The sequence below is a fragment of the Ranitomeya variabilis genome, chromosome 2 (assembly GCF_051348905.1).
Source record: "Ranitomeya variabilis isolate aRanVar5 chromosome 2, aRanVar5.hap1, whole genome shotgun sequence".
Classification (NCBI taxonomy): Eukaryota; Metazoa; Chordata; class Amphibia; order Anura; family Dendrobatidae; genus Ranitomeya; species Ranitomeya variabilis.
The window spans coordinates 497,408,603-497,436,521 of NC_135233.1; the positions used below are offsets into that span (position 1 = coordinate 497,408,603).

The window sequence follows — 27,919 nt, forward strand, 5'->3', positions numbered from 1 at the left end:
AGCACGATTCCAGGGAGAAAATGCGATATTCATCCCTGATATCCTATATCTTAAATGTCAAACCCAAGAACAGTCATGGAAGTTAATATTACTTAACTATAATGGGGGCTGTTTGGTTTCAATTAAGGTGTGCAGCATTTGGTGAATACCCCAAAGAAAGCTAAACAGACCTCATTATAAAGGGATATGTATGATGGTTTTTATATCCGTCATACAACTAAATACAGTTTGCAACAAAACTGATGGTGGTTCTGGTGCCATATTCCTGTATGGATAGTGGTTCTGGTGAATTATTCATGTACTGATGGTAGTTCTGGTCTCGTATTTCTGTAGTGATGGTGGTTGTGGTGACCTCTCCATGTAGTAATAGTTGTTCTGGTGCTGAATTCATGTACTATTGGTGGCTCTGATGATGTATGCATGTTGTGATGATGGTTCTGGTGCTGTATTCCTCAGGAGAACCATCATTTGTGCATGAATATGAAACCAAATTAATAATCAGTACATAAATCATCAGAGCCATCAATTGAACATAAAAATGGCACCAAAACCATCATCGGTCAATTAATAGGTCACTAGAACCACTATAACTAGATAAATGAATCACCAGAACCACTATTGGTACATTAATACATCACAAGAACCACTGTCAGTAAATAAATACAACATAAATATCATCATCAGTATGAATACATCACCAGAACCACCATCCTTACATGAATACATCACCCGAATGACACTGATTACACAAATACTGTACATCACCAAGCTTAGTACAGCAATCAATTGTAATGTCAAGTCAGGCCCATTGTCACAAGGGTGTCACATCCTGATGAGTCCCCTGGGGGATTTTGAATGAGAAGGTCATAATGTTTGCTGGTCCTTATTAGTTTCCATCTGTCTATTACTTGAATTGGAGTGGATTTACTTTCATTCGGTGATGGAAAGGTTAAGGACCCTTTCCCATCTTGCTGTTAACTTGTAAACTTGTAGCTTGAGTACTCAGCTAAAGCACCTTGTAACCACTCCCTTTCAATATATAAACCTTCTTCTAGCTTCATTCCTTGCCGGTTATAGATGTTTCAAGCTGACCTCTTTGAAGGAGCCTGTATCTGGATAAGCTGATGTGTTCATTCCTTTTACAGTAGAGAAGTTTATTTTTGGAGAAGCTGAGGAGTGTCTTTTTGTTGTCTTTTCTCTCCTCTTTGTCTTTCCTTCATTGTGTTGTCTTATTGTAGTAGTGGGACTAGTGTCTTGCTGGCCTAGCACTAGACAGGGTAAGTTCAGGGCCAATGAGGGCTTAAGCACGTGATCACACATCGGGGAAAGGACCCATCAAGGGATGATGGGGAGTACAGGGATCCAAGATCCAGGTTTGTGTTAGGGATAGTGGTGAACGAGTATACTCGTTGCTTGGGTTTTGCCTAGCACACTCAGGTCTCCGAGTATTTGACTGCTCAGAGATTAAGTTTTCATCGCCTCAGCAGCATGATTTACAGCTATTAGCTAGCTTGATTACATGTGGGGATTACCTAGCAACCAGGCAACTCCCACATGTACTCAGCCTGGCCAATAGCTGTAAATAATTCAACTGCCGTGATGAAAACTAAATCTCCCAACACTAACAAATACTTGGAGGTCACCCGAGCATGTTCGGGAAAACCTGAGCTACGAGTACACTCGCTCATCACTAGTTAGGGAGAAGGAAAATGTGTCGTCATATTCCCAGTGCCTTTTTTGTATACCTTCCTGGTATTCCCCTCATTCATTTAGCACACGGAGAATCCTCTCGCCTCCAGCGTGACTCCATAACTGGCCCACAGTTTCTGGATGTCAATATAGATTTCCTTGCAACCCTGGCAAAACAGATGCAGAGTCTGTCTCTCGAACTGACAGACCTGTGATCAAGGATTTTGCAACAATAGCAGATCATGGGTCTAGCTGCCAGCTATGCTGAAACTGAATCGAAAGTGGCTCTTCTGGATAGGTTTTGGGAGGACAGGGTAATTTGTAGTTTTTCGTAAAGCTTGCCAGGTCGATTTTAAGCTTTTGCCCAAGATCGTATGGGAGTGAGAAACAATGGTTGGGGATTATCTCCCTCTTGCAGGAAGACCCTCAATCCTGGGCCTTTTCACTTCCATCTGTCTCAGCCGTTCTGGTTAGTTGATATTTTCTTTGCAGCCTTAGGCCACGTTTATGATGATCCTGACCGTGCCTCCTTTTCGGAGTCATAGCTACGTTACCTCCAGCAGTGAGACTAGCCAGCTGAGGAGTTTTGCTCATAATTCTGTAGATGGGCCACTGTTGCCCTGCCTTGAGAAGCTATTTTCTTCAGGGTCTCTCTGACGGGTTAAAAGACGTACTGGTGCTCTATGAAACTCCTGAGTCTCTTGAGGCCGCTATGGCTCTAGCCATATGAATTGATTGACGCCTCAGGGATAGACCTGTAATGACTCTGCCCCCAGTTGTACTTACTAAAGCTGAAAGTTCTCTTGTGTGCCCCTATGATATGATGCAGTTAGGGCGGGTCTTTCCTTAGCATGATTCTATTGTGATCGTCTCAAGACAGGGGTGTGTTTCTTCTGTGGTTGAAAGGGTCTTTTTTTTTTTTTTTTTGTTTGCCCTTCTGTACATAAGCTCAAGAACCCTTTGGAAAATTGAACCCAGGTTGTATTACAACCTGGGCATGTATATCTCCTCCGCATGTACATCTCAGTTTACTGTACCTTACCTGCAGTATTGGATTTTGGTATGAAGACTGAGATCATATCTGTCTTCTTGGAGAGTGGGGCAGAAGCCAATATAGTTGATACTTTGTTCTCCCAGACCCATGGTCTCTCCCATAGTGTACTGTCGATGTCCATCCCCATGTTTGTGATCAGCTCTGCAACTCTCGGTCAGGGAAGTTTTACTCATGTAGTAGCGCATTATGTAAACCTTCGCATAGGGGCTCTCCATAAGGAGCTTCTTTCTTGCTATGTTTTGGAAAGTCTTCCTACTTGTATTGTACTGAGTCTTCCCTGGTTGGTGATGCATAATAGTGTGATTGACTGTGAGTCAAGGGAAATATTCAGGTGGAATGATTTCTGCAAGAATAATTTCTACCATCTGCACTAAATCTATAACCTCTTTTCTTTTTTTTGTCTTATTTTGTGGATATATTCTTGGAAAAAATGGTGCCAAAAACAGTACCCCCCTCCACCAATCGTGCATATGATTACCCCAATAATTTGCTCTCTGAAGCTAAACTACCCAAGACTAGGTTACATAACCTTTCTGGTCCAGAAAATCAGGCAGTGAAAGATTACATATCTGAGAGGATTGCTGAGGGACACCTTAGACCCTCATCTTCTGCTGTGGTAGAAGAGGTTCTTCTTTATGAAGAAAGATGGGGGTCTGTGTCCCTGTTTAGATTTTAGCGACTTCAACATAATTACCATTCAAGACCTTTATCATCTCCCACATATCCTTGATTTATTTAATCAGATTATTGGGGCTAAATGGTTCTACTAGACAAGCTAGATGGTCTTTGTTTTTTGCCAGGTTTAATTTTGTCACAGACCACCCTGGGATCAATAACGTCAGAGCTGATGCTTTGTCCCAGAGTTTCCTTGGGGGAGGTAGTTCAGATGACTGTCCCTATTTTACAAGAGGTGGTGGTCATCTCCACCGTGTCTTCTGAGCTTGAGAGTGAGGTGTTGAAGGCTTAGTGTGATGCCCCTGCTTCTTGTCCTTCAGGGAAATTTTGTGCCTTTTACGTTTGCGACTGAAAATTTTATGGGTGCATCATAACTCTATTCTTGATGGTCACCCATGTTGTAAAGCAGCCTTGGACCTCTTTTTTTTGTTGTTGTTGTTTTTGAAGGCCAACCATCAGGATGTGGTCAATTTTGTGTCTACCTGTAATGATCTTGCGATTTCTAAGGCCCTACATATTGGTTTGTCCGGATCTCTGCTACTGTTAACTATACCTGATAGACCACAGTCAAATCTCTCCATGGATTTTATTACTGACCCTCCCTCATCCACCTGAAAAAACTAATATTAGCAGTAAGTATTAGTACAATGGCTCACTTCATTGTCTTACGTGCTCTCCCTAACACTAAAGGCTGAGTCACACATAACGATATCGTTAACGATATCGTTGCATCGTCACGCTTTTGGTGATGTAAGCAACGATCCCGCTAACGATCTCGTTATGTGTGACAGCGACCAACGATCAGGCCCCTGCTGGGAGATCGTTGGTTGATGGGAATGATCAGGACCTTTTTTTTTTGGGTCGCTGATCACCCGCTGTCATTGCTGGATCGGCGTGTGTGACGCCGATCCAGCGATGTGTTCACTTGTAACCAGGGTAAATATCGGGTTACTAAGTGCAGGGCCACGCTTAGTAACCCAATATTTACCCTGGTTACCATTGTAAAAGTTTAAAAAAAAAAAAAAACACAAAAAACTACATACTCACATTCTGATGTGTCACGTCCCCCGGCGTCCACAGGGTTGACTGTGTCAGCGCCGGCCGTAAAGCAGAGCACAGCGGTGACGTCACCGCTGTGCTCTGCTTTACGGCCGGCGCTGACATTCAGTGCAGGGAAGCTCTCGGCAGCAGCCCGTGCATTACCAGAGCTCCTGCCGAAAGCAGTTTTAACCCTGTGGACGCCGGGGGACGTGACAGACATCAGAATGTGAGTATGTACTGTTTTGTTTTTTTTTGTTTTTTAACGTTTACAATGGTAACCAGGGTAAATATCGGGTTACTAAGCGTGGCCCTGCACTTAGTAACCCGATGTTTACCCTGGTTACCCGGGTGCTGCAGGGGGACTTCGGCATCGTTGAAGACCGTTTCAATGATGCCGAAGTCGTTCCCCTGATCGTTGGTCGCTGGAGAGAGCTGTCTGTGTGACAGCTCCCCAGCGACCACACAACGACTTACCAACGATCACGTCCTGGTCGTGATCGTTGCTAAGTCGTTTAGTGTAACGGTACCTAAAGACTTTAGCTTAAGTGAGATCGTGAAGCTTCACGGCGTTCCCTCCGATGTGGTGTCAGATCGGGGGACACAGTTCATATCTAAATTTTGGAGGGCATTATGTTCTCGTCTGGGCTTGCATCTATCCTTTTTTCTTAGTGTTCCATCCTCAAACGAATGGTCAATGAATGTTTTCATCAAAGTTTAGAGACGTACTTGAAGGTTATGGTGTACAGCTACAAAGGCATGTATGATAAAAAAAAAAATGTTTGTCAGGTCCGGACTTCAGTGTGAATGATCATGTATGGCTTTCCACCAGAAATGTTAATGATGATTTCTTCTTCATTGGTCCTTATAAGGTGGTAACTGTAATTAACCCTGTGGCTTTTTGTCTTGACCTACCTCAAGCACTTAAAATCCATAATGTTTTTCACAGGTTATTGCTCAAGAAATGGGTTGCGCCTCTGGAGCAGTTACCCTTACCGTCTCCCCCAATTATTATTGATGGTTTACAATTTCAGCTGGCAGGAAATGTTGATTTGCGTTTTGTTTGCCGCTCTCTCCAATACTTGGTGCACTTGAGGGGTCATGGTCCAGAGGAAAGGATGTGGGTAAATGAATCAGAAGTCAATGTCAGTAGGTTAATACGTTCCTTCCATGCGGCACATCCGAATAGTGTGTCACGTGTGGGGGATATGGGATCAGATGGTCACAACCTTTAATCGATCGTAGGTCCTCTTTAGTGTCCGTTTGTCTATTACGTTGAATTGGAGTGGATTTACTTTCATTCGATGCTGAAAATGGTTAAGGACCCTTTGCCTTGTAATGTCCACATAGCCAGCCCCTCCACGAATGTCCCTATAGCCAGCTTCTCTTGGAATGTCCCCACAGGCCCTTGGTATAATAGCACCCAATCTGTTAAATGGAAAATAGAATAAAAATGTAAAAAGCTTTTACTCACCTAATCCAGTCTCCCTGTCCAGGGCAGCTCCATCTACTCTTCCATCTGGTTCAGCAGTGAGTGCTGAATGGTGCGACGAAGTCCCTACGTTGTGACGTCCTCTGAATGTGCCAGAGCTCCTGTGAATGCTGTTGAGTGCAGGGAAGGAGCGACGCTAGTAGAGATGGGGGTGACCGGTGTCAGTGACTGACACTGATCCCTTGTGCACCCGCGCCCCGGCCATCACTGTTATAAATGCCTGCAGCTGGAGAAAGGTGACGGGTGGCCGTAGGCATTCAGCAATGTCAGTGTTTTTTTTTTTTTCTTTGTGCCCCCCCCTCAGGTGGGCAGGAGATGGCACCCTAGGCAGGTACCTACCCTGCCTAGGAGTACCCTACCCTGCCTACCTCTCATCCCAGCCTTGGCGCTCTTATCCTTTAGAGGTAGAAATGGAAGTTAGGGTTCCTCAGAATTAGCAAAAATTTTCAAGGGTAAACTTGAATTGATGTATTACTAAATATGGTCTCCTAAAACTCTCTACAGGAAAATATTGTTTTCTCACTGCTGTGACTCTGCATGTCTTCTATAACGCTATTATTTACTATGCCTGTTTATGTCTCCGTATTTTTAGCAGTTAACGTGCAACCAGCATAGCCATAAAACCAGTGCTTGTAGCTACATGTGAGATGGACACTTGATCTTTTACACTGTGCAAGGCTGATTTATAACCAAGTTGTCTGGATAGTCGTCTGCCTATGTATAATCTTTACTACTAGACATAAATAGATGAAGCGTGAGTGACGCCAATTTTCTCCAGCAACAGTGTGCATGGGTCCTGTTTTCATTTTATTGCTATATAAGCCTCTTATAAACCATTATGTCCTCCCAGTTGTCATAGGTGAACACTTTTAATATTTCATTTTTAATATATTGCAATTTTATAAAATGCTATGTAAGGCTAAGTTTCCATGATGAGTAATTGGTGCATTTTGATGCTGCGATTTTGTATTTTTGCACCAGTTAGCGAATTTAGGTTATATGCATTTTTTTAATGCATTTTGTTTTTTGGTTACCTATTTTTTCAGCTGCGGCCTTCGTCTCTTTTTGGTATATTTTAAATAAAACTGCTTTTATTTTGGAAATTTCCTGTTACTTGATCTTATCACTAAAGTTTTATTAAAACTATGTGTGGATCACATGCATTTTTATTTTGTTTTCATTACAGAAATGCAATCAAAGCATATGTGTATTTTATCTGCATATTTTCCCTATCTCATTCAAGGCTGTAGGGAAAATCTGCAAATAAAGTGTATATTTACCGCAGGAGAAATTGGCATGTTGCAGATTTCAAAATCTCACCACAAGTCCATTTGAACAGCGTAAAAAAAAAAGCACAGCGGGGATAGGATTTATATATATATATATCCGATACACTAGGCTGGTTTTTTTATTTTTTGCTCACAAAAATATACAGCAGAACAAAATGCACCAAATGCCCATCATGAGAATTTAACTACCCTAATCCAAAAACAAGCCAAAGAGAAGGTATAATTGTAAGGTGCATACACTGCAAGAATCTATGAAAATCCAACCAAGGCATAAGGGCTTTATACATATTAGAACTTCTCTCTGAACAAAATGCCATTAAGTAAATTTGGGTAACTTTTGGTAGTTGACAGTTAAGGAAGAGGTCATCTAGAGATTAGCCATGATAATAAATGGCATGGTTATCCTACTTGACTACATAGTAAAACAAAAAAATTTCCGTTTTGCTGGTCAAAATCAACCATCTATATCTAGCTTTTACCAATAGACCTGTATAGCTGTTAGCTAGACTTGAGCGAATAAATCTGAGTAGAATTGAATTCTACTCAAAAGTTACTAAATTCTGCGTTGGCCAAAATGCGTATTTTGTCATAATTCACTCCCGCTTGGCATCAGAAAAAAAGCAGACGGTGGCTCCCATTTTTCTGAACCGTAAAGGCGCATGAAAAGGTAAAATAAAAAAAACAACTTAATTCTGGGCTTTCTGTTCACCTCTCCGTCCCCTAAACTCCTTACGGTTACCTATCCAGTCTTTTGTTACCCATCTCCTAAGCTCTCACAGTGAGCCAGGACTTCCGACTCTGATGAATCCTGGGACGGTTCTGCGCAGGCACATGCAAGGTCATGCCACATAACATAATGCTATGGCCTTCCATGGTCTTGCGCAGTACCCTTCTTGGCCAGAAGTCCTAGAGAAGCCCGGAGATATAATCACAAGCGGATGTGGACTAGAACAACCCACGAGGACTGGATGGGTGATGGTGAGAAGAGTATAGCATGAGATGACCACCAGAATATAATAAGGGAAATTAAATTTGTGAAGAATATTTCCTAGGAAGATTCAAGTGAGCAGACAAATTCAAAATTTTCCGGATCCGCTCAACTCTACTGTTAGCCAAATGCTCATTCAGCTGTCAACTTTTCTTCCTGATCCCCTTTTTGAGTTTGCAAAATCAATGGGGAATGAGGAGTAAGCTGGTAGTAACTGGAGCAAGGATGGACACTACAAAGACAGATCAGTGCGTCATCCAATTCCATCTGACGCCTGAAACAATACGGATATGTTTGCCTTTGGCGTCTGATGACCCCAGTGACCATGTGGAAATAAGTAATGATGGTTGTGAAATAATTTTGGTATAATATGACTGTGTATTTTATTTCACTCTTCACAAGGAAGCACGAGCAGGGAGATGGTGTCCAACGCCAACTCAAAATATTGAAATACCAGCAGATAACCTGCCAAAGTAAATATCCTTTAGGCAGCGTTACAGGTTTGATTGCATCAACTGTACAAGTGGATTTCTGTAGAACAGACATGGAAGGCACATATGTCCAAGAGTAAAAATAAAATCAGACACTTGGTGGAAAATTACTTTTTTGGCCACTTTAAAGTGTTTAGTTTAATGTGTAACATGACATTTAGAGAAGTGTAATGTTATGTAAGCATGAGGAGTCTTTACAAGATCACTAGGGCTCTAAACATCTGTCTCAACACCACAGAATGCAAGTTTTGACATTTCTTCACTTCAGTAAAAGAGCTTTAGATTACGAGATTAGAAAATAAGAAACATATTTTTGAAGAGTGTTTTTGTAAATGAATAAGGTTGGCAAATTTTGAAGTTGAGCTAGGATCACACGTCCGTTTTTATCTCTGATCAAACTGATCAGAGTGTGATTAGTATAATCAGACCGATTTTCTCAGAGTGTGATCTGATTTTTCTAGGATGTGGAGAATAAAAAAAAATGTTCTCCATCTACTCCATTCGATTTGTGTGAATCGGACTGTACTGTGATGTCATCTGACCATGGTCAGTTTTTTTTTTTTCCAAAGACCCAGAGACATAAATGGCTGAGTGCAATCCGACAATCGGATGCAGCTCATGAACACTGTTTTTTTTATTTTTTTGTTTTCCTTGGATAGACTCAGTCTGATGAAATAATCGGACATGTGCATAGCCCCAGAATAATGACTGATATCACTCGTGCAATTTTTATGGTCTTTTGCATTAGTCCTTTGAATGACAATTGACTAGGAGATATCTGTAAAACCGGGTGGAACCCATCTGTGCTTCTGGAGTCGCTGATGGTTTTTCCAACCTGTAGATGGTCAGTTCGGTTTTGATCTTGGAACATAGGACCACAACAATCACAGGCGTATTAGCTCATCTAGTAAGTGGTAGCTTGTGAATGGCCTGACACATTCTCTGCAGACTGATTCATCTGATCCTTTTCATTAGCACCCCAGCTCAATTTTCATCAATCAAGTTGTGTGCTCTCACTTAGGCCGGAGACACACTGGTGCGAGATACGGCCGAGTCTCGCTGGTTAAAAGCAAGCTGTGGCACCGGCACTCCGGAGTGGAGCGTGCAGCTCCATGTATTGCTATGCGGCCGCACGCTCCGCTCCGGAGTGCAGGTGCCACAGCTTGCTTTTAACCAGCGAGACTCGGCCGTATCTCGCACCAGTGTGTCTCCGGCCTTAGTCAAGTCTACAACTTGACCGCTGATTCCTGGAAGTCATTACAAAGTCCTATAAAGTATAACAGATCATATATTTTTTTTAAGACACAATGGCCTGTAAGTCAGGTAAAATGACTCCTTTCTGAAGTGAGTACAGTCCTTGCTGTGCATCATCAATGCATCATGGCATTCAAAGCAAATATACACTGCGACATGTACAGCAGTGCACAAATCTGAATATCCCAGATATACCTCACATCCGGACGTAACGAGTGGTCTGACCTAATGTAAGGACAGCGAGTCTATGAGGAACCCTAGGTCTACAGGGACCAAGTGATCTGGGGAGTGACGACTATCTACACCCTCGGAATTGGCTTTGCATCCATAGCTGCCACTGGCTCCTCACTGTTACTTCCTCATGATTGTTTTGGAGCAGTCCAGAGACAGCAGTCATGCTAATATCCCATATGGTTTCCCGAGTCCCTGATTATAGTGACATGGCCGCACACTTTCCACAGATCTCTCCACCACATTAAACTCTACTCTTTCATCTCTCGATAGGCACAGGGTTATTAGATCCCAGTGGATTGACACAAAAAACAAAGCACAGTATTGACCCCTGCAACAATAACGCGGGCTGAGTGTCCGTGAAATCTTTATTGGCCATGAGGAACAGGGTTGAAGTTTATTGTCCTATATATGAAAAAGCACCAAAACAATCTGCTCAAATTATTGTTTCATTTTTCCTTTTTTCCCTTTGGTGTAGATTTGACTCCCCAAGCCTTTTTTTATATTTGCATTTTTTTTTTTTTTTTTTTTAGTTCAGAACTGCTAGAATTCTGCACCAAAAAAAAAGCAATTTTGTTGTTTTACATGTTTTTTTTAGGCTGCCCATAGATGATCTAAAGAGAAAAACACAAACGTTCAGAGTTGAGATTTTGCTTTGGTCCTCACCCACACAGATTATTAATTGATGAGACAAATGGAGACCTCGATATAAACATTCAAGAACCGTTTTTAGTTGACATCAGTCAAACCCCAGACTGCCTGATGTATGTGCTTGTTTAGATTGGTCACACTTTTAATAAAGCACAAGAAAAAGGAGGTGGATGTTGCTTCTCACCAAAATCCACATGAAAACCACTCCAATTACTCTGACTTCAATTGAAAAACCACAAGGTGGCATATTCAAATTGCTGTTTATGCAGCAAGGTTTTGCTTCAGAAAAAAAACTGACCTCTTAGGCTATTAACATATGGAGTGGTTTTTTGCTGATTTTTTTTTTTTTTTTGTTCGGGCAGAAAATTTGCCGAACATCAAATTTTTGAGGTGTTTTTCAATGTGTAGGAGGATTTGGAGAGTTTCTGCTCAGTCTCAGCTTCAAAAACTACCCCAAAAAAACTCGTCTGTACAAGCCTCAACTCTCAAGTCAAAAGTGCTCAAAAAAACAAACAAAAAACCTGTATGTTAAAAAGTTTTTTAAAAAATCACTTCAAACCTAAGCTGCATCCAATCTGAAAGCCTCGTCAAAAAATTCTCAATGCAGATTTCCACTGAAAAATGCTATTTATTTATTTTTTTTACGTTATTTGTTTTTATCATGGTGGGCTGTTATTTTATCTTGTTTATCCTGAATTTATTTTACCATTAAGGGCAATAGTCATATCAGTATTTAGGTTGAAAATCAAAACTGCTACAAATGTAATTTCTAAAATCTTCATCAAAGTGTTATTTTTTTTTTTAAATGATTTTGGTTGGTTTTGAAAGTTATGTTGTAGTAATATTGGACTCAAGTGAAACATAATTTAGAGATTTTCTTGTTTATGACTTATGATTATTTTCTTCTTTTCGCAGATTTCTCATTGTGCTGATATGCCTTATATTCAGTGTGCTTTCTACAATCCAGCAATATTCCAGCTTGGCCACAGAAACATTATTTTGGATGGTATGTAAAAGCTTAATCCATTACATTGTTTTCAATTTTGTCTGCCTTATAAACTTATCGTTAAGCTGCATTTTTACTAGGGAATGTTTACTGGTCAGAATATTACCATTATAGATCTTTTAGTGTACAATATTACTTGGCACCAAGGCATAAGACGTTACCTACAATCAAATATCACTAAAATGTATTATTGCCTTTACATTTTGAGCCTGAAAAGGAGTTTAATACCCAAATTAATTTTTTATTTAGCTATGTTCTAACATGTCAAAAGACGTTGTCCCTTTCAATCCGGCACTGACGTTTTTCTGGTCTTTAACCTTCTGTAGGGTTTGTGTGTTGCCTCATCACCGACTGTTGCAAGTTGTTTCTGAGGCTGGAAACCCACTCAAACCAGTGAGAAGCCGTAGTTGCTATAATGAGAAAATATAATTATTGCTGGATGTAGCATCTGTGGTGTGTGTAATCCTGGGCCGTCAATGGTGGGAACTGATGCTTTATCTGCCATTTTGCACTTGGTGTAGATGTTCTTTTGACTGGGAAACTGTCTTGTGCTATCAGTCGCTGAGAGGTACATAACATTTGCTGGTAGTGACAGTAAAGACCTTTTTAAGTTGGCCTATGATGGTACCAAAATGGATGGTTGAGTATTGGATAAGTATATACCAAACATGCACTTTTTGGAATGCAACTTTGGTTTACCTCTAAGTGGCGACTGGAGAGGTCGTTTTCATCCTTTTCCCAGGAAGCCTAGCCTGTAAGATGTACATCATCTAAATCTCTGGAATCAGAATCTGTACCTTGAGGTAGGGCAATTATCCAATTTTCATTGACCATGCACATTGCAGTTGTAGCTCACTAGTTAAAAGGGTGGCCTGAAATTAATATTTATTTTAATCCTAAATGTCTGTCTAACATTATAATCTATTCTCTTTTATAATACACTTAAATTAACTTCCGTACCCTCACTACGCTAACTTATTTTTTTTTACCTATTTCCTGTTTGATAACATTTAATTTGAAACCATCCAGTGTATCCTGGGATACTCAAATGACTCATCCTCAGGGGCAGAGGCTGCAGTCTCTGTCCGCACTCTGAAATGAAGCAACATCAGTGACGTTCATTTCAGGGGCTCGGCTAGTCCCTAATCTACTGAGCATGTGTATGTTGTCAATTCTGATGTGTGCTCAGTAGGAATCTTTTCACCGTGCAATATCCTTCTCAGTGCACAGTGACAGTGCACTCCCTCGCAGGCTCTGAAGAGAAGTGACGAGCTGGCAAGAGAGCGCACTGTCAATGCACATTGTAACGAGTTTACCCATTGAACAGAGACCAGTGCCGCCTTGCAAGTGATGTCACTTGAATTGTATGATCATATTTTGTGAAAAATATTTTGCATCCTTCAGCACTAACAGTAAACAAAACTCCACTGAGTCCATACTGGCTTCTTGTCTTGTAGTGCCCCAATGGCTATTAACTTTATTTGTGTGTGGTCAGAGGGTTGATTTGCAAATCTTCTTTCAGCAGTGTGTGCGCTCTATTGTTTCATTGTTGTTAATCTCCAAAATGTATCTGTATTAATTCTTTCAGTGTCCTTGGCCATGAAATCATTCTTATCATAGAAGTTACAATTGTTTGGAAAGGGCTGGTATTCTCAGTGTGGTCGACAACAATTACTAGCATTCCATAATCTTCCCATGTTCAAGTTCTGCACCCCGATGGAAGACTCAGACGTATGGCACACAGCCACATTGTGAAAGATCATATGGCGTATTGTGAAAGTTTTAAAAAATAAACTATTCATCTCTTCTTCCCTCTGTCAAACCAGCACTGATGAACAGGCAGTGTTTCTAGTCTCTGTATGTAAGTGAATGTTGGCAACAGTGGTCACATCATGTACGGCTCATAGTACAGAATGATGTTCCCAGTAGTTCGGAAAGTAACTGTTGTGGCCACTGGTTTTCAGACAAGGCTGAGGGCACTGCCGAATAGTCCGCTTTGGATCTACATGTAAAAGAAGAGATAGAATAATATATACACAATACAGTGCAAAAGTTATAGGCAGGTGTGGAAAAATGCTGCAAACTAAGAATGTTTTATTTTTTTAACTAGATGTGTTGATAGTTTGTATTTTGTTAATTGATAAAAATAAAGTGAATGAACAAATGAGAAATTTGGTGAAATGAGATTTGGTGAAACTGCCCTTTGCCTTTGAAACACCATAAATTCTTCTTGATACGTTTGCACACATTTTTTGAAAGAATTCTGCTGGAAGATTGTTCCAAATATGTTGGAGAACTAACCACTGATGTTCTGTGGATGTAGTCTTGTGCAAGTACTTCTATCTTCTCATGTAAACCCAGATGAACTTGAAGTTGAGATCAGAGCTCTGTGAGGAACATATCATCACTTCCAGGACTCCTTGTTCTTTATGCTGAAGATACTGCTTAATGGCATTGGCCGTATGTTTGGGGTGGTTGTCATGCTGCAGAATAAATCTAGAGCCAATCAGACGCCTCCCTGATGGTATTACATGATGGATAAGTACCTGCCTGTAGTTCTCAACATTGAGGACACAATTAATCCTGACAAAATCCCCAAATCTATATACTGAAATGCAGCCCCAAACTCGCAAGGAACTCCACCATGCTCCACTATTTCCTGCAGTGCCTCCAGGCCATCAGCATCCATATTGCTCTTATATAGTCAAATTTTTCACATTTTTTTTTCTTATCAGTCCAAAGAATCTGCTGCCAGTTCCCATGTTTTCATGCACAGTTAAGTTACTTGCCCTTGTTCTCATGTTGAAGGTATGGATTTTTTAGATGCAATTCTTCCAAGAAGACTACTTATGAGCAGGCTTATCCTAACAGTAGATGGGTCTAGCTGGGTTACATTTATTGCTGCCGGTTCTGAGCTGATGGCACTGCTGGACCTCGATAGGCAAGTGAGAAGAATGTGTTTTTCATCTCCCTCACTAAGATTCCTTGGCCGACCTTTACATTTATGGTCATCAATAGTGCCCATTTCTTAGTGCTTTTTCAAAAGAGTAAGCTTATACAGTTCAATTTGAAACCTCAATCTGCTTTGAAAATTTTTGCCTGGAAGATACCTCGTTAATGTATTATAACGACCTCCGTTGCTGCGCTCAGTCTTGCCATGATGCATGGCCTGTGACGTGATGAGTCTTCCACAGGCACACCTTTTATAGCATAATTATTCTGTTCCCCACCCAGTTTTAAAGAGGACCTGTCACCGGTTTTTTTCATGTTGAACTGGACACACAATGTAATAGTGGCTGCCGAGCAGATATAGATAGATATATATACGGTATATATATATATATATATATATATATATATATATATTTATATATATATTATTATTATTATTTTTTTTTTTTTTTTTTTTTTTTTTTTTTTTTTTTATTATTGTACACCTCCCTTTTGGAGATATTAGCAATCACAGTATTTGGCATCTAAGTTAGTTTTTGTTAAGTCCATGTGGGTGTTATTAGACTCAGGTTGTGTACTTCTTCCCCCTATATGATGCCCAATCATAAAAAAGCAGCAACACACAGCTGAAAATGCCCCCAAATAGCTTAGAGCAGACTATTCTTGTCTGAGATTTAGTGACACCATATTCTGGTCTTTTAGGCCACAGTTAGATGGCCGTATAAATTGAACCAAGATCAAAATTCTGTGCTCGGACTGGCTAATGGCTATTCCGATCTAAGCATGTATAAAAATACATGAAGCTGTCACACTTAAGCCTGGAGAGCTGCCGGCCAGTCCGTGCACTAGGTTCTGATCTCAGCCCAGACTTATATGGCTGTCTGACTGTGCCCTTATACACAGCAACTACAAGTTGTTGTGAACAGAGCTGACTGTCATTACTGACACCTTTTGAAGCATTCATCTCCTGGCAGTCTGTGAGGGTTTGGAGGTGAAGGAGGGGCAGTATAGCTGTACCGACAGCATTATAAGACAAGAGTTTATAGAATGGTTTGAAATGTGACATACTTAAATGCTGCTGTATTGCCCCTCACCCATACTGTCCAGATATGAAAGCTTAAAGATGTCAGTAATTACACGCAGGTCTGATATCCTCATTACATGTCTCGCCTGTTCCCAGCTATGGTGGGGGCGTGTTCTTTTTTTCCCCTGAGTGTTGCTGCCTGCTAATGATTGGACAATGTCATACAGGGAGATGAAGTACACACCTCCCAGGGAAAACTGATAACAACCACTTGGACTTAATGAAAATTAACCTTTTTGGTCAAAAATATTTTGACCGCTGATATATATGCAACAGAGATGCAAACTAAAAACAAAACAAAGCCAAAAACATTTTATTCCACTCTGCAGCCACTATTGCATCGCATGTCCAGTTCAACATGAAAAATTTGGTGAAAGGTCCTCTTTAAACCTTGTACAAATCTGTCTCCATTTCAGTTAGTGAGATATTTAAGCCTACATATGTAAATGGCCATTATCGCCCGTTTAGCATAATTGATTACTGACACTGTAAGTGTTCCTAGATGAATTGATGCAGTTTTGAAGACAAAGGGTGGTCACACCAAAAATTGATTTGATTTAGATTTTACTTTTGTTCATTCACTTTACATTTTGATAATTGATCAAAATAATCCATTAACATTTCTATTTTTAAGTTATTTTTTCACCCCCCCTAAAACCTTTACATAGTGTTGCGTGTATTTGTTTCACAAAATTTGCAGGGGTTTTTAAATAATTTTTACAAATTGCATGATGGGCCACAGAAGCTTTTTTTAATTTTGGATTTGTAATTGTCAACCATAATAGAAGACTTGTCATTGATCATAGTCCTGAGGTGATCATTTACATACAGCAGATACCCGAAGACCTAAAAATGTCCTTGACGTAGAAGTGACTGCCAACACAATTGCAGACAAATTCTGGAGGGATCAAAATTTTCAAGATAACAGAGCAGAGATTTACTTGTCATCAGAAGGAACTCCCAGATGTCAGTATCACGGAAAGCTCTCTAGAAACATGTCCGTGCCCAAGATGATGCCTTCCTAGACCCTGCTTGCAATCACCATTCCTATGTCATTGCTTGACATTGTTTTGGCTGCAGTTGGAGCCTCTGTCAAAATTGTAAATGTTCCTGCTGAACTGCGATTGATTCTTAGTTCACTTTTGCTTGATGGTGGATCAGGACTCATCTGTGACTTATCAGGTCACACCAGCATTTCATCAATGTTTCCTTCAGCCTGCAGAGGTCAGCAGCAAGTGACTAGGGACAGATAAGTTGCGTTCTTACTGAGAGTTTGGCAGTCAGTCTTTGTATACGTGATTAAGTGTCATTTACATGTCACCGATTGTCATGTCACAAAATTCATTAGAAACCCAAAACCTGTTCAATTAAAGTATAAAAAATAAACCTTTTAATGAGGGTTAATCACTTTTTGTATGAAATACGAACATCTGTTAAGTGAATCTGGGACAAAAAAATTACATTCTGTAGAAAACCTTATTTGTGGCATTTGTAAGGATTTTAACTTTTCAATTGTTTTTTTTTATCCTTTTTTTTTTTTTAAATGAAATCGGCTAGAAGGAAAAAGTAATTTATTTATAGACAAAGATGTAGCCCTACTAAGAGTACCTTAGAATATAGTTACACAAATGTTAAATATAGTTGCTGCGAATCTATTTGCACATGCCATTCCTTCATCCACAACAGCGGTCTGTGGCCACCTCATGGGTGCGGGAGTACTGCCTCGTACCTGTTGGCTCTTCCTTTAATTACTGGCCAGGCACAAGGTCATTGTTGCGGTGTAAGGTTGCACCCAAGTGGCTAATCAAGAGAAGAGTTGTGGATACCGGGAGGTAAGAGGAAAAAACCTGGCAGGGACAAGAAGTGCAATAGGGTCTTCTCTAGGTAAAAGTTTTCGACACAGTTTTCGAAAAGAATGTGCACTGGCGGGCTCTCCTGATCGGGTTCTGTGCACACAATCACTGAAAGATTTAGTCTACTGCAGACCCACGGAGAAGAAATCAAGAGGTGCTGGAAAGTGGGTTAAACTGCGCTGCCATCAAAGGATGAAGAGAAAAGAATCAATTTCTGCGAGTTTATTGGTCAACGCGTTTCAAACCTCTTCATCAGGACAGGTATTACCGTGGTTTTTTCCCGATAGAGGTGGAAACCCATTTGTTTCCAGTGCCTCTTGGCAGGTATGAGGAGGTACGCGTGCTCTTGGCTGATGAAATGGAACATACAAATTTATTTGCACCATCTCATATGTTAGCGATTACTCCCTAACGCTTTCCATTTTCAAGTAGAGAGGAAGATTTTGGAGAAATACAAACAATAAAAAAGCAAACTGAAAACCTTCTGATAAACCTAATGGGGAGCAGTGGAAAAGAAGGTGGTCTTTCATATAAATGTCTATTTAGATTATCATAGCAGAGTTGATCGTTAATCCTGAGACCAGGTGACATTGATGAAATGAAACTGCTGAGATTTATCTACATTGTTGTTAATAAACCAAACCCCAAAAAGATTAAACCAGAGCACATGTTGGAATTAGTCCAATGGATAGGTGCGCATTCACACAGTGGCCGTTAGCAAGCAGAACCTAAGATAAAAGCGAAATGAACAAATATATCCTGTAGTAAATTAATAAATAGTAGTATAGTACATGTAAATAACATAGGGTACTTTAGTTAACGTTGTTTTGATTGATTCAATATAAAAAAAGTGAAAACTATCCACTTAGTTTTTATGTTTTAGTTTTTTTTATCAAAACAATAACTCACGACAACAAAGTGTAACCTAATCTGTATGATACCTTAGGCCATGTTCACACTTTGCGGTATTTACCGCGGAACCGCGGCGATTTTGATGCTGCGGGTCCGCAGCAGTTTCCATAGCGTTTCCATTTACATGTAAACCCTATGGAAACCGCAAACCGCTGTGCACATGCTGCGGGAAAAAACGCGCAGAAACGCAGCGGTTTAAAACCCGCAGCATGTCACTTCTTTGTGCAGAATCACTGCGATTCTGCACCCATAGGAATGCATTGAACCGCTTACTTCCCGCATGGGGCTGTGCCCACGTTGCGGGAAGTAAGCGGTTAATATGCGGGTGGTACCCGGGGTGGAGGAGAGGAGACTCTCCTCCAGGCCCTGGGAACCATATTTGGGGTAAAAAAAAAAGATTTAAAATAAAAAATCATGTTATACTCACCTCTCAGCGCTGCACGCGGCCGGCCGGTCAGAGTTGCTGTGCGAACAGGACCTGCGGTGACGTCGCGGTCACATGACCGTGATGACGCCCGGGTCACATGACCGTGACATCACGAAGGTCCTTCTCGGCACAGCATCTTTGGAACCGGAGCGCCGCGTGCAGCGCCGAGGAGATCCGGACATTGGAGGGTGAGTATAACCAATTTTTATTATTTTTAACATTACTATTGATGCTGCATATTGCTGCATATGCAGCATCAATAGTATAGGCGGAAACTCGCAGCGGAAACCGCAAAACAAACCTCGATAAATCTGCAGGGATAACCGCAGCGGTTTTGCCCTGCAGATTTATCAATTCCGCTGCGGGAGAACCCGCAGAGGGACGCCGCAAAGTGTGAACATGGCCTTACTCTTGTTGTTCACCTCACTGTGTCAGCAGATATAAAGTAGATAAGGGCAGAGTAGGACCTGCTGATGTCCTTTTTTTTTTTTTTTTTTTTTTTTTATTGAAAAGCACAAATCCACCTTGGGGGTTTCAGGTTGTCTTCAGAACGGTGGGTTAAAATACGTGCTCCACTTCTTCAGTTTCCCTCTCAATGGAGTGTGCCTGATGAGAAGGACAGCAGGATCGGCAGAGACCTTTCATTTGGCTTGTGATCTCCAACACCTTGGACCAAACGTTTTGGAGCTTTGAGCAAGACCAAAAGTTGTGTACAGTGGAACAGTCATGCACTTCACATCTCGAACAATGATAAGGAACATCTTCTGTAATACATTAGGCACCTTATTCCACTGGGTGAACATCTTAACTTGCCTCCTGGTACTTTGGTCCTATGGAGAATATGGGCACCTTTTCTACTATCTCAGCCTTTTGTGTGGATGTCCGTTAAATGTCTGTCGCAGTCCCATTCCCACTTTGATAAGAAAGCAGGATGGTTCGTTCAGTACTGACATCGTGTCCTATGGGCCCCTTTGCTAATTATATAATTATCTTGTATGTTTGTTCCAGTGTATGATTGAGTATTTAAACATCCTATTACATAAATATGGAGGCAAACAAATGAGTGGTTAGGTTGGTATCATTTTTATTGTCCTTTCTTGTGTCAGGTGACTTTACAGCTTAACAATCAGTTTACCCCATCAATGAAGCTAATGAAGTCCAGGGTTGTTGGTTTTTATGGGTGCCTGGGAGTTGGGGGTTTATAAGGGTGTCTGCCTGATCGACCACTCCTGTGCCTGACGTCACACAGCATAGAGGCTGTCAGTCAAGCAGGAGGAGGCGATGAAGGACAGGGAATAGAGCTGGAGTGACGGAGGAGCGGACTGGCCATGTAAAGGTATTGCTGGACTTGGTGTAAGAGTTACATGTGCATAGAATTAGTTTGTGGTGTGAAATCCTGACACATCCCTTTAGTATATCCCAGTCCTCATCTTTCTATTTTGGCAAGTCCTTTTGTTGGTAATACCGTCAAATTAATGTTGGAGGCTGCTTACATATGTAATAATATTTGTCACCAAATACAATGTCTCGTTAATAACCCACTAATAAAAAATCTGTTTGTTTAATTACAGGAAATCGTGCTAGTAGTTTTCTTTGGAGCAGAATATGTTGTTAGATTGTGGTCTGCCGGTTGTCGAAGTAAATATGTGGGAATATGGGGAAGGCTACGCTTTGCCAGGAAACCTATTTCGGTTATAGGTATGTAAGGCATTTTTTTATTTTTATTTTACCCCATTTGATTTCTTACAGCCTATGATGCCCTCTTATTTTTCAATCACATCTTTTTACAAAAATATTCTTGTGGACAATATGACACCTAACAGTCACCATACAAGACAAGGACTGGATAGGAATATCTTAGTCTGGGGGGTAAGCACACAGCGCTGGCCTATGAGTAGCTGCCCAACTTTATTTACTTTTACCCTTTAAGGTGGGATGAAATCGATTCACCAAAGAAAAGGGTGGTGGAGTTTTCATTTACGGATTACACAAGTATGTGTATTCCGAGATAAATGATTAATCTTTTCATAGTTCAGTGTCCTTGATAAACTTACATTGTAGCTAGTTGTCTGTCGGCATCCCAATTAGCTTCACACCCTCTTTGACATTCTCTCCGGCAAATTACCATAATCTGGTATAACCTGGAATGGCTTCCAGTGAACAGGTCTGCCTCGTCAAGAGCATTTAGGTGGCATCATTAGTCTTCAGAAAGTATTTGTGCCCCTCAAATGCGTGTTGCAAAGGTAGTGTTGGTACATGGGTCCGTCCATACAGCGCTGAGCCATATTCCTCACTTGTTCTAAGCAAGAATATGGCAAGAGCAACACAACAAAGTAAAGAAACGCTATAATTATTTAAACAAAATCTGAAAAATGGACAGTAAAACCTGGCGCTCCCACCCAGGTGTATGCACCACTGCTGCAACCAGCGGCAAGGGATCCCCCAAACCAATGCCAATAAGGATGCAAAAAATCAATAAATAAAAACTGCAATGTGCGCTGTGGTCACACCTCTATAACTCTGAAAATAAAGCTGAGAATACTGGTTATTAAATGTCCCACTTACTAGCTTGGTCGTCTGGAGTTCAAATTGTTTAAAAAGTGAGTGAATGAATCCCTGCTGCAGAGTATCTCAACACACTCACTGACAATCCTGTTGTGGGTTGCTGGTATACGTGCAAGTGGTCCGGCATGGATAGGTCGATTGGAGTAAAACGTACCCAATTCTCGATTTGGAAGACTTTCAGTATAGCTTGGAAAGCTGTCTGTGGAACGTAAAATTTAATCCTTTAGCTCCAAGTATCTCAGCAGCGCCCTCACCGGAAGCACCCTAACAAACTGCAAGTAGTTGAGCAAAGCACTGCGTGATTCGTGACGTCACCAAACTACCGAAGTTACAAAGAACAAAAGGAAACCAGTGATTCTGCCTGTTACGAAAGTATCGTCCTTCTTCCTCAGGAAAGTTTAGGATAGATTGAAGGGGTGTGAGCGTGTTAGAAAAGAGGCCACAGAGTAGCAGGTTGCAATAGTTAAGGCGAGAGACCATGAGGGCATGCACTAGTGTTTTGGCCAACTTTTTTTTTTTTTTTTTTTTAAGGAATGTACGGATCTGGGAAATATTTTTGAGTTGGAGTCGGTGGGAGGTGGAAAGGGCTTGGATATGTGGTTTGAAGGAGAGAGCAGAATCAAGGCAGCGAGCTTGTGGGACTGGGTAGAGTGAGCAGCCCTTGACTTTGATGGATAGGTCTGTTGGGGGTGGTGGTGACTGAGATGGGAGAAAGATGATGAATTCTGCCTTGTTCATATTGAGTTTTAGAATCTGAGCAGAGGAAAATGATGAAATAGAGGATAGACATTGTGGATTCTGGTTAGTAAGGAGGTGATATTGGGTCTAGAGAGGTAGATCTGTGTGTCATCCGCATAGAGATGATATTGAAAGCCGTGGGAGTCTGAGTTGTCTCAGGCCAAAGTTGTAAATAAAGAAGAGCGGGGGTCCTAGAATTGACCCTTGGGGGACACTGACACATAGGGGGTGAGATGAGGAGGTGGTGTGTGAATGGGAGATGCTGAATGTCAGGTCTGTTAGGTATGAGGAGATCCAAGATAGGGCGAAGTCTGTGATGCCAAGAGATGAGCGAATCTGCAGTAAGAGGGAATGGTCCACTGTGTTGAAGGCAGAGGACAGGTCCAGGAGGAGAAGGAAAGAATAGTGTTGCTTTGCTTTGGCGGCTAGTAGGTCATTAGTGACTTTAGTAATATGGTTGGAAGCCAGATTGTAACCAGTCGAAAGGCAGGCAGCAGGAGGAGAGGTGGGAGGACACTTCAAGATGGACATTCTCTTCAGAATAACCCATTATTACTTTAACACCTGAATGTCCTTATAGCTGTAAAATTGCTAGACTCTTGAAGGTATCCCCGAGTGCAGTCACGAAAGTCATCAATCGCTGTGTTGAAACTGGTGAGGACAATAGCAGGTAAAAAAGACCAAGAATTACCTTTGCTGCACAAAATAAGTTAATCAGACTTATCGGCCTCAGACACCGCGAATTGACATGACCCCCTATAAGAGTCCTCATAAATGATACATAGACATCAAGCAGCAAACACATCTTAACGTGAACTGTCCAGAAGAGACTGCAAGAAGCAGGTCAAATTGCAGCAAAGATGCCACTACCGAGAACCACAAAATAAGACGAAACATTTTTGGTCTAAGTAAAAAAAAAAAAAGAACTGGACGTTAGATCAATGGAAATCTGTGCTTTGGTCTAATGAGTTAAATTGGAGATTTTTTTGATACCAACAATGTCTTTGTGAGTCGAAGAAAAGGTGAGGGGATGGTTTCTATATGTGTGGTGCCCATCATGAAGCATGGAGGGTGAGGTGTGAGGGTGCTTTACTGGTGACACTGTTGTAAATTATTCGAAATTCAATGCAGACTTGCCCAGCATGGCGATCACTGCATTTTGCAACAAAATGCCATTCCATCTGATTTACACTTATTGGAGTCATCATTTTGTGCTGCAACAGGACCATGACCCAAAGTCCAAGCTATGTAAGGGCTATGTGACCAAGATGGGATGCTGCATGAGAGGACATGTCCTCCACAATCCCATGACCTCAACCCAATTGAGATGGTTTGGGATGAGTTGGACCACATGGTGAAGGCAAAGCAGCCAAGTGGTCAGCTCCTCTAGGAACTCCTTCAAGACTGTTGTAAACGAATTCCAGGTGATGACCTGATGAAGATGCTTAAGAGAATGTTTAATAAAAATAAAATATATGGGGGTATGAGCTTTCCCAATCTCAGCATATTATTATGCAAACGTTATAAAACAAAGCATATACTGGTTATCTCAAGAGGAACCTCTATCATGGATGGACTTAGAATCTGCATTAAACAATAACAAACCCCCACGAGATTTATTATTCAAACATGTACTAAACAAATACCCTAATACAAATTCTCATCCCATTTTCTCCACAACCTTACATGCATGGAAAAAATTTCCTCCAGAAAAAAACAAATTTTTCAGAAGCAACTATATATCTTTTGTGTAACATTAACCACAAAATCTTCTGGAGTTACAAATACATATACAGCTGGTTCAACAAAGATAATGAGCTGATTAAAAACTCATGCCTAGATGGGAGAATGACCTAAATAAACTTTACCCACCAGAAAAGTGGGAAAATGCTCTAACCTATACATACGCCTCAAACATATCAATGACCGGATCAAATAGTGGAAATCGGTCACAGAAGCGCTGAAGGAAACTGACACCAGGTAAAGTTTAGCCACAACGTGTTTCGACGGAAGTATAGTCTTCCTCAGGTGGGAGTTTTTTGGGTACGTCCGTTGAAATGCGTTGTGGCTAAACTTTACCTTGTGTCAGTTTCCTTCAGCGCTCCTGTGACCGATTTCCACTATTTGATCCTGCTTTTGTCCTCCCACGGAGGTGTTCGGCTGGAACTGCGGTTGTGCTCAACACCCCCTTGTTCTTTGGGCTGCCTCCCCAGCGCTCCGATACGACCGCCTTTACTGACCCTAATTCAAACATCTCAAGGGACATTTCAAGAAACTTACTTTAAACTCATTTTCCAGATGGTACTATACCCCCTGCCAGGCTATCCCACATAAACTCAGACTTCAACTCTATGTGCTGGAGGAATTGCGGCCAATACGGCAGCCTCCTTCATGTATTCTGGAATTGCCCTAAGTTACAACCCCTATGGGCCCAAACCTCCACCCTCATTAACAAATTAACCGGATACAATGTCAACCTCTCCCCACAGATGGCACTCTTGTTACTAGACCTGGAAGCCTTCAACCCCACTCTCAGGTCCATTATTATTCACATCCTCCTGGTTGTCAAGAATGCCATAGCATTCCACTGGAAGAATCCTGACCCGCCCAAATTCAGATTTAATTGAGAAAATTTCTCTTCATAGGTCATACAAATTCACTATTGCTAATGACTGCCTTCTTAAACACTCCGAAAAATGGTCTCACTGGAATAAAATTTACCCCTGATCTACCTTCTCTGAGTATATACCGCACTGGTTGTAATACCTGATGTTCGTTCTATTGTTATTCAATTACCGGCAACACAAATTCTTTTCATCACATGGTTACTGTTACTATGGTGGTATATCGTCAATACTTTGTGAGTTCTCCTTTAATGTTACCCCCTCCTATCCCCCTTCCCAATTTTTCCTCCCTCCCCCACTTCTTCCCTCACCAAATACCTATACTGATTGTGTATCTCGTTTATAAAATGTTAAAGAAAACTATTGGAAAAAGAGAATGTGTAAACTGTCATCAGAATAAAAAGAAAAAAAAGATCCTTACTTTTTTTTACTGCCTTTTAGTTGCATGTCCTATAGCCATTTATGTGAATGGGTGTAAAACGTTTCAGAAAAGCTGAAACAATTGACATGCTACATTTTGACAATAATTTTGCGGCTCCACACATGCTTGGGGGGGAAAAACAGCAACGTGAAATTTCTGAAATCTCATTGATGTTGCTCATACTGTAAAACCTAGCGTATTTTATTTCTAAATACGCTTTGTAAAAACCACTGCTATTACGCCACATGTGAACATACCCTGACAGTTCAGTTAAGAAAAAGTTACGGCCTCCATTAAACTATCATCATATAATGAGAACCTGTTTTTATGTTGCAGATTTAATTGTTGTTGTAGCTTCGGTGATAGTCCTTTGTGTAGGATCCAATGGACAGGTTTTTGCAACATCAGCGATAAGGTAACATTTTATATGTGTCGTATCTTTAAAATAGTGAATTTCGATCTGCAGTTTTGTTTTTTTTAATGGGGTGGTTACATTTATTATCACCATTACTCTCAAAAGTATCCAGAACATACAGTCTTAGTAGAGCATGTTGCCCATGAAAAGGAACTGAATAGTTGAGCGATTTATGTTTGTTCGGTTCTGAACATATTCGTTCATTTCTACTTCCATTGACTCCAGGGATGTTTGGTGAATATTGCAGAACCAATATTTGTCGCCGATCGTAGTCGGAACCCAATTTTGAAAACTTCGCTCAACTCTAGAACTCATTAGGTTATTATATTGTGTGGTGGGAAAATGTTCAGTGTAGTTTGTAATTTTTTTTCAGCTAAAATTTGAGTTTTGTGGTCTTAGTCCAGTGGGCGGTTCTAATCATTGAATGATATCTGTGCATATTTAAACAAGTATGGCTGCCATTTGCTCATAAGACAGCCTTCTGGACTTCTAAGGTGCAAATGAGAAGGATATAAAGTGACCTTGTCACGTTGCTTTTCCCTTATAAAATGTCCCCATTACCATATAACCATGTAACCTGTATTCCCCAACATGGTACTGTAATGTGTGCCCCAGAATATCGCTATAAAAAATCCAAACCATTTCAATCCTGTGGTTATTGCTGTTTTTGTATTTTGGGGTCTCCAGTCAAGTGGGAGGAGCTGGACTTGAGAACAGTTAGGCGTTAAAGCCTGTGATCACACCCACTACGTTTTTTTTTTCTATCTCAACTCATGAATAAATCTGAAATCAGTGGTGAAATATACTGAACTACAGCATGTTCCTGTGTATTGGGGCTCGGGCACACAGCAGAGCCAGTTAGCTGAACTTGCTGCAAAGATAAAACTGCATACATTGTATATGAAAATGTTTTAATGGGAAACTTTTTAAAGTAAACATTTGAAAGTATTAACGTAGAACATTTGTAAAAGTGCAAAATGGGTAGCATATAGCACAGCCCACATAGTATATAGCACAGCCCATGTAGTATATAGCACAGCCCACGTAGTATATAGCACAGCCACGTAGTATATAACACAGCCCACGTAGTATATAACACAGCCATGTAATATATAACACAGCCCACATAGCATATAACACAGCCCACGTAGTATATAACACAGCCCACGTAGTATATAACACAGCCCACGTAGTATATAACACAGCCCACGTAGTATATAACACAGCCCACGTAGTAAATAACACAGCCCACCTAGTAAATAACACAGCCCACCTAGTAAATAACACAGCCCACGTAGTATATAGCACAGCCTCGTAGTATATAACACAGCCTACGTAGTATATAACACAGCCATGTAGTATATAGCACAGCCACATATATACTACGTGGGCTGTTATATACTATGTGGCTGTGTTATATACTACGTGGGCTGTGTTATATACTACGTGGGCTGTGCTATATACTATGTGGGCTGTGCTATATACTATGTGGGCTGTGCTATATACTATGTGGGCTGTGCTATATACTATGTGGGCTGTGCTATATACTATGTGGGCTGTGCTATATACTATGTGGGCTGTGCTATATACTATGTGGGCTGTGCTATATACTATGTGGGCTGTGCTATATACTATGTGGGCTGTGCTATATACTATGTGGGCTGTGCTATATACTATGTGGGCTGTGCTATATACTATGTGGGCTGTGCTATATACTATGTGGGCTGTGCTATATACTATGTGGGCTGTGCTATATACTATGTGGGCTGTGCTATATACTATGTGGGCTGTGCTATATACTATGTGGGCTGTGCTATATACTATGTGGGCTGTGCTATATACTATGTGGGCTGTGCTATATACTACGTGGGCTGTGCTATATACTACGTGGGCTGTGCTATATACTACGTGGGCTGTTATATGCTACGTGGGCTGTGTTATATACTAAAACAGCCCACGTAGTATATAGCATAGCCACATAGCATATAGCACAGCCCACATAGTATATAGCACAGCCCACATAGTATATAGCACAGCCCACGTAGTATATAGCACAGCCACATAGCATAT

The 27,919-nt window shown here is 41.0% G+C and overlaps 1 protein-coding gene across 3 annotated transcripts in view; it reads left to right on the forward strand.

The window, feature by feature from the left end:
- Positions 1–27,919, forward strand: part of KCNQ1 (potassium voltage-gated channel subfamily Q member 1) — a 159,710-nt gene that overhangs the window by 105,187 nt on the left and 26,604 nt on the right. For all 3 annotated transcript variants that reach the window (XM_077288018.1, XM_077288020.1, XM_077288021.1), the window contains exons 3-5: positions 11,768–11,858; positions 20,658–20,784; positions 25,771–25,849. In XM_077288018.1, coding sequence (XP_077144133.1) covers positions 11,768–11,858; positions 20,658–20,784; positions 25,771–25,849 — 297 coding nt within the window. The remainder of the gene's footprint in view (positions 1–11,767; positions 11,859–20,657; positions 20,785–25,770; positions 25,850–27,919) is intronic.